The sequence below is a fragment of the Rutidosis leptorrhynchoides genome, chromosome 10 (genome assembly GCF_046630445.1).
Source record: "Rutidosis leptorrhynchoides isolate AG116_Rl617_1_P2 chromosome 10, CSIRO_AGI_Rlap_v1, whole genome shotgun sequence".
In the NCBI taxonomy this organism is placed as follows: domain Eukaryota; kingdom Viridiplantae; phylum Streptophyta; class Magnoliopsida; order Asterales; family Asteraceae; genus Rutidosis; species Rutidosis leptorrhynchoides.
Genome location: NC_092342.1, coordinates 48,293,318 through 48,303,550, shown reverse-complemented (window position 1 = coordinate 48,303,550; position 10,233 = coordinate 48,293,318). Strand labels below are relative to the sequence as shown.

At 32.6% G+C, this 10,233-nt stretch overlaps 1 protein-coding gene across 1 annotated transcript; it reads right to left on the bottom strand.

Annotated features, from left to right (window-relative positions):
- Positions 1 to 377: 377 nt before the first annotated feature.
- LOC139872349 (insulin-degrading enzyme-like 1, peroxisomal) lies at positions 378 to 9,724 on the bottom strand. Its single transcript, XM_071860202.1, has 26 exons — positions 9,502 to 9,724; positions 9,308 to 9,383; positions 8,623 to 8,690; positions 8,437 to 8,528; positions 8,278 to 8,351; positions 8,141 to 8,184; positions 7,760 to 7,811; positions 7,336 to 7,458; positions 7,137 to 7,249; positions 6,415 to 6,577; positions 6,208 to 6,300; positions 5,998 to 6,083; positions 5,630 to 5,716; positions 5,145 to 5,248; positions 4,854 to 4,956; positions 4,531 to 4,626; positions 4,266 to 4,455; positions 4,058 to 4,119; positions 3,809 to 3,913; positions 3,462 to 3,663; positions 2,957 to 3,165; positions 2,274 to 2,398; positions 2,102 to 2,153; positions 1,932 to 2,018; positions 1,043 to 1,165; positions 378 to 707 (listed from the first exon to the last, which is right to left on the bottom strand). Exons 1-26 carry the CDS (start codon positions 9,634 to 9,636, stop codon positions 465 to 467), a joined length of 2,907 nt encoding a protein of 968 aa, XP_071716303.1. The 5' UTR covers positions 9,637 to 9,724; the 3' UTR covers positions 378 to 464.
- Between the last annotated feature and the right edge of the window lie 509 nt (positions 9,725 to 10,233).

Here is a 10,233-nt window from a genome sequence, read left to right as displayed (position 1 = left end):
TACCTCTAGAAAACTGTTGTTGATTTCACCCGAAACATACATTAACACACATTCTCTAATATCCATATTTGAAACTTCAAACCTAGAATCAAATCAATGTTCTTGTCTTACCACAACAAAGACTTCATGAAGCCCGAAGGCAGGCTTGTAGAGTCAAAATACTTAATTGATAAAGTGTATAACGATTAGGGAACCAATCGAATTATTAATTTCATACCCTCCATCTTATATCTTCGAAAAGAGAATCAAATCATTGTTATTGTCTCATTTAAAATCAACCAATTGCTAATTTCTTTTCATTCTTTTTTTTATATTCATTGTCAAATGTCAAATACAATTGTTACAAAAATTATAGTACTTAGTTATAAGAACGCAAATAGCAAACAAGAAACATATCACTGAGAGAGGCAAACTCGATCCTTAAACTAGTACATTTTCAATGGGTACACTTGTGGAGAATTAATTCACAGCTTCACATGACCGATTCCTCCTTTAAACGAACCGTACAGAGGTCTCGATCTTCTAAAGCTGAAAACGTCATCAATATCAACAACATTGCTTTCAGTGTTATCTGGTGTCTCCTCTGTAGAATGTGCGGTTGAATATACTTGCACGCTTAACGCCTTCTTTTGTTGGGCCCCCGCTTTTATATGCTCATCATAAAACTGGATTAGTTCTGCTTTTGTCAACTGCCTCAATTCAGCAACCTGTTTCATCACAACCAGTTAATATGGTCTTTTTCACATAGAATTTAGGGGCCGTTCACTTATTTTATATTAAGTAATGTGTTCATATGTTTGGAAAGGGGTGTTTGATTCCATGTATCCTAGAAACATACTAATTAAGTGACAAAACGGCAATTTTACTTACTGAATTAAGAGTTTGTACAGAAACAGATCATTAAGTGGGGAATAAACAAGCCCTTAGTGCCGAATGAAACATGACGGATAAGTTTTATGAATTGAAAAACTTCTGATATTAGCAAAAAATGTAACATGAAGCATAACACACTGTAATAAAATTAGTCAGTATAATTTTATACCTCATGATCTTTGCGATCAAATTTGAGGGTCCCGTCCTCAATTTCTCGCCAAAAGTATCGAGATTCTTCCCTCAAGTTTTTGTGCTTCTCAAGTTTCATCTCAATCAGTGCATTAACATTGCTCTGCGCCATATGATAACAACAAATTTGTATATAAGAAACTGCATTCATCCTTTTTGCGTTGGGATTTTAAATGATCCAGTAATGGACTCGATTAATGTTTTATATAAGGAACAGCATATGCTAGACGTAAAGCAAAGCTAACATGCTTGGCTAAACGATAGAATTTGCATGGGTTATAAACAAGTGAAGATAAAACAGATTGCAGGCTAATAATAACAGATTTAAATAAATGCGACTCTTTGGAGCATCAAGTTAAAACTAATATTATATGACAAGGTAAAAATTAATAGGTAATGCGGTATAGAAAAAAAAAAAAGGATATTTACATTTTCATGGCCACGATAAAACTAAGCAGGTACTACACTAGAAGTACAAAAATCAGCAAGTTGGGCCAGCGTCAAAACAGGATTGTGTTCAAACAAGTAATCGTTTAATATGGGTCGAAATGGGTCAGGTTGGGTTCATCTGCAATCACTTCTTTCGCATGCAACAATTTTTTTATATATATAAATATTGCATTGATTGATTAAGTATGATTTAAAAAAGCTATATCATACACGATAACACAATCTAAATGTTTAAAATAAAGCGTTATTGGAAATTGTAAGCATTGAAAAAGACTTTAATTGACGCATCATTTTAGGCTAAAAGACGTATTTGACCGTTTTGGGATCGAGCCATTCATTAGCCAATGAACAAATAATTATCACATCTATAATCAACCAAATTTTGGGAATTTATTAAAGAAAAACATGAAATTTCAAACCTTGAACTCGTCATCTGGCATCTCATACAGTTTACTCTCAAACATCTTGAGAAATGCTTGAACCCTTGATTCGATATGTTTAGGTCCCTATAAAAAATTCATGAAATCGCATTATTTTTAAGTCATACATCATACATTTTAAACATGCAATAAAACAAAGTTGACCCCACCTTTACTGTAGATTGTATGATAAACTGTACTCCTCGGATACCAGAATCGTTCCTACATTATTCAATTCGTAAAAAACATTATTGTTACTCATTAAATCAACTAACTGGAATTGAGTTGAAGTATAAAATATAAAAGGTACTAATTTTTAGGTTGTTTGAGCGTTTTGAATACCTCTGCATAAGCACGGTGATGTAACCAAGTTGCTCAACTGATCTAAGTTGGTGAAATGCTGGTTGCTTAGCAATAAGGGCAACAAGTTGAAGTTTAATATTCAGCTTATAATCATCCTGATGCACCTGTATATATAAATTAAAATTTACATACATAAATGAATATTAGTTCATTTACAAAAAAATAAATAAATAAATAACAAAATAAAAAGAGAAGACAAAATTACATGAGGCGTCCCTAAGTTTTTTTTTCCTGACATGTGGGATCCTCGTACTTTACACTTGTTTCGCGAGGGGTCCCTGTGGTTTACGGATACAACTTAACGAGTGTAAAGTATGAGGACCCCACACGTTACTCACAGGGACCCCTCGCGAAACGAGTGTAAAGTACGAGGATCCCACACGTCAAAAAAAATAATTTTATGGCCCCCGCATGAAATCTGGGGTAAACCACAGGGACGCCTCATATAATTTTGTCAAAAAAAAAAAAGTTCATATAATGTATTGTGATCGCTAGATTAAAATTTTTATGTTTATATAGCAACTTACGAGCATTTGTGCATGATCGATCATATGCCAACCAAAAAGTAAGTTGATATATAGGCATTAATTAATGCCCTTTAGTCTAGTTAAGGGATTAAGTGAAAATTATATCTAAAGTATAAATAGTTCCTTGAATCTAACCTGAATGTAATGAAGAAGAGCCGAATTTTCGTCACTTGGATTTAATCCCTCTTTTGTAAAGTGATATTTAGTTCCCTTTTCAAGATTGACGATCCTATTTGCGAGATGCTGAGACGGAAATAGAGCTTGAGCCAAAGGCTTGGCAGCATCAAAAAGTACATTCTCAACCTGCTGAATCAATAATTCAGCTTCATTTGGTTCAATATTCCCTGATCGTGAACAAATAAACAAAATGTTAAAGTTATGTATAAAACAAAAGAAACAACCACCGAGCCTTTGGCTGAGTGGCATGGGGTACTCGAAAAAGAATCGTATGTCCAGGGTTCGAGTCTCACCAAAGGTTTTACCTCCCCCGAAAAAGACGGGTTCCTCTTCAGGTGTTGTGGATATTAACGGGTGGGTGGTCTCCGACATCGCGTTCGGACCCCGTTAGTGACTTTTAACATGCTTGTCTAAGAAAAATAAAACAAAAGAAACAACACGTAACTTGTACAAGAAAAATTACCTGCTGCATATCCCTCTATGAAGAGCCTTGACAGAATTTGAGGATAATATTTGGACAGATGTTCAGGTTCAAGAGCAGTAAGAACATTGAACTTATCATTCCAAGACCAGGACTGATCTTCTACAAGTAACGAACAATAATACATAGCTTGCTGATATGGTTGTTGAAACTTGATATTTTCATATTCCTTTTTGACCAATTCCTTCAAAAATTCAGGGGGGAAAAAAAAAAAAAAAAAAAAAAAACTCATACTTGTTAAACTCAACTATTAATTTACGTCTCATAACTTGACCCGTAAGTCACTATTTTACAATAAAAAAATATATCGTTATGCAAGTCATTTTTACCTTGATCACATAGAACCTGTCTGTTTTTACTTCAAAAGTCGCAATTTTCTCGATTACTGTCTCAAGTAAAATCTTCAACTTGTGATTATATCCAGTTAAAATAACCTGAACGTTTATCAATGCAATTGTATTAAACGAGTCAAAATAACGAAAATATATGTTGGTCAATATTGCAAATATGCAATATCTTTATATTAATTGTTATATCTCATCTCAGCTCATACCAACGGAATCTAAGAACGTAGTTACCTGAAACCCATTTTCAGTATGAGAAATGGCATAATAAAGTCCAGCAACTTGAGCATCATAAGCTGAAATGTAAGATAAGATATATTTAGATTGTAATATACTAACATTCAGTAACACATGTATATACATATAGTACGTGTCTCAAACACACAATTTCAAAAATTTAAAAACCAATAGTCCTGATTTAAGGAAGCTTTTTATGACTAACCATATTCATTCAAGTAATCCATCAATAAGCGTGTTGAAATGTCAGTAAGAACGTTTGCTTCAGGGGAGTTTCCACCAAATGGACAGTAAAAATCAAACTTAACGAAAGCTTTGGGAATAAAAAATGTTGTGTCGGGTTTGTACCACAACCTTGAATATTCTGATTTCCTCAACATAATCGGAACAGTAGCCTGTTTATTTATTTATGAAACCATGAGCTTTAATGTTCGATGATAAAATTCGACTTATTATAACACTAATCATACCTTCTCCTGAACATTCTTAATTGATAAATCAGTAGGTATAAATAAATTAGGACTGGGCAAATGTAAATTTTCTTCAGGGGCTCTGTTCATCCACTCCTATAATTTACCCATATAAAATTAGAGTATTCAATAGTCAGTATGAAAAATGTCAAACAATAATATAATGGTTTGTAATATTTCCACCACCATTTTTGATAAATCCACTATATGTGTGCATTAATAAGTTGTAGGGTACAACTTGCCAATGCACAGGTTCGGTGGATTTATCAAAAATGATGGTGGAATTATCAAATGCCCGTATATAAATATGAATAGGTCCAAACCTGAATGATGGAACTAGTGATTTTCTCAACAGAAAATGCAGTTCCATACCATGGTTCCGTAAGGTTAGTGTGCCCCTCAAAATTTGTCGATTCCCAAAAAATCCTGGATAGAAAGAAAAAAAATGAATATCGTAAGGACGAGTGTTTTCATTATCAATTTAAATTTGCTACGAGTTAAATGAGATAACTGAAAAAAATACAGAGCTATCACGTTATTGTTGCTTGTATATTCTATGATAGTATTCAACGATAAGTTACACTACTTTATTTTTGGAAGGCAGTATTAGTTACCTGACGTTATTTGGAGTGAGCTCATTTAGCGTAGATCGAATAACGTCTGGGGAGTAGTTTGAAGGTAAAGATGACCCAACTAGCCAATCTTTTGGAGGATACAACTGTCAATTTGTTCGAAATGTTTATTCAAATAAGTAGTAAAAGAAGAATAACATATTTTTTTATAATAAAAATGAAGGAAAAGAACATCAACTCAAGAAGTAATTGCGATCATATTGTTGTACTAACTACCAACAGCAAGATTTTTCATCAACTACAAAAGTAACAGCTATAGTCTTCGTATGCAGTCTCATAGAAAATGCATGACGTTTGAAGTGAGTGGTGAAATATGGCTCTGACACCATACAAATTTTTTTATTTTATTTTGTATGTTATTAGAAATGGCTAAACCTAACCAATCGCGAACAATTTGAAGAGCTACTATCACAATTCAAATTTAAAGATTCATAGGAAAAAGTTTGAAACTACGATAATGCAAATACCTGCATATTCGATGAAATCATCACTACATAATCAATTGGAGGATTCTTATCCTGATAATGGAAAGTCATCTCGCTGATTGCTGAAAGCTTTACAAATCATATAAAATATATTATACGTCAAAAAATAAAGAAGCATACAACATAATATGATGACCCAAAACAATAATACATCCCTTTCAAGAAAAAAAACAATAATACATCGTTATATAAATGAGCAAAGACATGAATCAATATATCACAAAGTCAGTTAATAATCAAAGAAGAATGTAACAGTATATGACAGCCTGTAGCAATGATAATGATCTGATCTTTAGCTGTATGCAAAAACCATACAATTCACGAAAATTAACATTAGTCTGCATGTGTACCTCATCAAAGATCCACTTGCAAACACCAGATTGTTGCAAGAGTGAAATGTATTTGAAAAGAAGCCCAATGATATGTTCAACATTTGCTGATGTTTTCAGGTTGAAAAAACAGCCACGCGTTTCATGAAACATAATTTGCAAACAATGTCATTTTTATGGCTAAACGAAGAAGAAATGAACATCGATACACCTAAACCTAGAAACACTGACCATGACCAGCATCACTTAGATCAATAACCACTTTAAAGAATGAAAATTCCTTAGTCCCTTCTGATTCACCAGCAGATAAACTTGTTGCCCAGCCTGCAACCAATTTCATGTAAGTAATCAATTAAGTATAGTAAAATGAAAATATATATACGCAAGGAAAAAATTAAAAGGGGTGTCGAAAAGGTTACGATAATGCTAAACACTTACCCAACTTCTTCAAGATATAGAAGAGGGATCCTTCTCCTTCATGACCAATTAAGTGACCAAGATACTTGCTTGGTCCTTCCATGTAATGATGAATGCCAGGTGTAATCGGCCATGCAATTCTCAGCTTGTTGCCACGTTTTACAGGAACAGTTTTCACAATAATCTGATAAACAAATCAAAGAAGATAACAAATTAGCAACATAATACATCTTCACAATTGCCTCTTCTTTTAACAACAAACCAGTCTTTAAAAAGTGGATTAAGCTGATGTCGTTAGGTTGATTTGGCACAATGTAACGATCAACTATGCTGATGTGGAACTTTAAGATGCAAGGAATTTTTTTGGCTTTTTTTTAAGAAAATAAATCTAGGAAAGTGTTCGAGTAAATGCAGTAAGCATTCTTTATTTTGGAAATCACTTTGCATGTTTCTCTTGTAAAAAATATAACGTTTCTTTATCCTATTGGATTATTTGCAATACATCAATAGCACAGCCCAAAATTTTAGCCTTTCATGCTATTATTATAACTAAAACTGTCGAACAAAATGTAATAATAAAGAACTTAGTACATAAAAATTTATGCGTATACTTATTATTGAAACAAATATATCAATTAATATATAATTTAATTTCGTAACTATTATCCTAGATCTTTGGGTGGATAATGGCCATAAAAGTAGATTAACAAGCAAAGAAAGCCAAATATCACTTGTGTAATTACCTGAAGATGCTCAGAGGTGCAGGGTTGACCAGGGAAAATAGGTTCACTACGATCAATATTTCTTATTTCTTCAAATTTATTCAATACACTACTTTCAATTTTATCCAAGCTATCTAAAATAATAAAAATCAAATGCAACGATTAATAGCATGAGCTACTGAATCAATACAACAAGGCAGTTAAAACGTAACACACATACCTTTTGTATAGACAACTAGGTTCATAAGGTTAGCTGAGTAATTTTCTTTGTAAAACTTCAGAAGTTCATCCCTCGTATCGACTCCTCTTGATTTTGGCTTCACCTCAAGTGTATCCCAGTTCCCTATTAAGTGAAAAACAAAAAAAAAACAAAAAAAAAACCGAGTGTTACTTAGCAATTTGTGAAGCTAAATTTGTGACACACACAACAAATTTCTTTGATTCAAGAAAAGGTACAACCTTTATCTGTACATATTTGATAGAGGATATAACATTTTAGCAACCACATTCGGAATAAAGTTGTACCATAAGATGTTATATAGTTTTATGTGCAGCATTAACATTTTGAATACTGAAACCAACGCACTATAACTAGTACTGCATACAACTGTTATGCAATTGGATAAGGAACATGAAATGCTAACCTGTACTGAACTTGTGGTAAGGATGACCTTCTGCGCTGAGATGTTTTTGCAACTGATAAGTACGTTTAAGAAAAAAAACAAAAAGTCAGAACTTGTACCACAACAATAAGATTGGATGATGTTACTTAAATGTGGAAGGTATAAAATGAAGAATGTGACAAACAAAAAAAAAAAAAACAATAAGATAGGCATTTATAGCAATACTACGGGGAAAAAATTTTAAGATACAAATAATAGAAAAAAGACGCTTCGATGAAGGCTATACATACAACAATGAAGTTAGAAAACCCATTATTATTACATATTACATATAGTAATTATTTAATTATATATCCAGGATTGTATAATGTAGCATTGATTGATATTTGTGATCGATATTACCTGATTCATTCTCCATGCATCAGAGAGTAAGTTCTTCTGATTTTCTGTATAAAAAGAGTAAAATAAATGTATGACCACAACATTATCAATCAAATATATAGAGTAGTTGAACGAAAAACTATTAAATTGATGCTGACCAGAGTCGACAGCTTTTATTTCCCGTGTAGTAGCATCGGATGACATCAGCGGCTTAATAAAGAACTGTGCAAATCTTAACAAAAAGGGCATATTTATACACGAGATAGTAGATTACTACAATTTAAGTTGATGACTTAGTTGTCAAAAATGAAATGTACCTATCTAAAGCCTCGTCAAAACAGTCGGCATTAACATCGAAGTAATAGTTGGTTTGCTCTGACGTTGTATAGGCGTTGGTACGGCCTCCATGCTTTAAGTTTGTAAATATATACATATATATACTTGAGTAAATGTAAATTTTCAAATAAAATAACTTAAGTACCAAAAGGTACAATATTAAGTACCTCGGAGATGTATGTAGAATAACTATCCTCCAAAGGATACTTCTCACTTGCATAAAACAGCATGTGTTCTGCAAGTATATATTAAAAGGAATGACTTGAGCTTTCAATTATCATCAAACGAACCCAAGAATCATAACTCTTGATTAATTCTGAGACTCTAATCACGAGTATATAGATAGATATAGATGATTTTACAAAGATTATAGACAATCAGGTGATGTTTGTTTTTTAGATGTTTCTATCTGTAGATCTGCGAACCATGTATGTAAAGAATATGTGGCCTAAAGGTCCGTATGCTTGAATACTAAAGACTGTTTGTTTTAATGTCTGCAAAATACTTGGATTATGTCTATAGCAGCACTTAGAAGCATATTTCTAACTAGACATCATTTTATCTTGTGTCTTCAGAAAACAAACAATTTGCAATAAAAAAGTATGCGGGTGCGAAGAAAAACAAACAACACCTAAATATCAAAACAAATACGGAGTAGTTACTACTTTTACAAATCCAATTCGGCTAAAAACCAAAATATTCATCAAAAAGGACCCGAACCCAATAATCTGAAAGTGATAACATTCATCACATATTCACTACACTAAGGTAATATATATACACCATCATCAACGTCTAATTTATACATGAACCCAATTAAATATTATTAAGTAGAAAAACAATAAGTCATACCAAGAAAATGAGCAAGGCCTTCAAGACCTTCAGGATCACTATATGAACCAACCCCAACAGCCATTGATGCTGCACACTAACAAATAAAAATACAAAATAATATAATATTAATTAATATTAAATATTACTGTATCATCAAGATAGAAATAGAAAAAAGCCCTAAAAATTTAGAACTTGTTACGATTAAATAAAACCTTATCGGTATCAGGATCACTGATTAGAAGAACTCGAAGAGAATTAGGAAGGATTATTATTTTGTATAGTCTGGCGTCTGTTCGTGGTTTGATTATTTCCATTGATTCTTCAACACTTTGTTTTCCGACCGCCATAGCTGATGGCTGTGGTGGATGGTTGTTTTGGGGTCACGAAAGGGAGAAAAGCAAAACTTTGATTTTGGATTGCAATTGATACCCTATCTCTATCTCAATTATTATCAATTTATTAATATTAATACCCGGGTTTAAGTTTCACTCGTAAAAGACACGAGTCGAGAAAACATCGGTAATGTCTAAAAAATGACGCATCGAACGTCACGGTAGGTTGTAAAAGACATGAGTCGGGAAAGCATCGGTAATGTCTAAAAAATGACGCATCGAACGTAACGGTAACTAACGTTGACGTTTTAAAATAGTTTTATTAAATATATATTAAATATATTTATATATAATAATATATAGATCGAATCTTAAAATATAAACTATATTTACAATAAACATAAACAATCAACAATTATTAACAATATTACAAAAAAATAAATAAAAAATTGACCGACTTTGACTGACTTTGACAGACTTTTTAGCAATGACGCATCGACTATGCCTAAAAAACGACGCGTCGGCCAACTTTTGCAACACTGAGTTTCAGTATTCAGACATATGCGTTTTCATATTTGCTATTCGATTCATTTATTGACGTCTTTGGCCTGT

Coding starts and splice junctions, on each gene's coding strand:
- LOC139872349 (XM_071860202.1), bottom strand. CDS start 9,636: ATGGCGGTCGGAAAACAAAGTGTTGAAGAATCAATGGAAATAATCAAA. Junction 6,578..7,136: donor GCACCTCTGAGCATCTTCAG/GTAATTACACAA, acceptor TTTGTTTATCAG/ATTATTGTGAAAACTGTTCC. Junction 3,914..4,057: donor ATACTGAAAATGGGTTTCAG/GTAACTACGTTC, acceptor ATAAACGTTCAG/GTTATTTTAACTGGATATAA.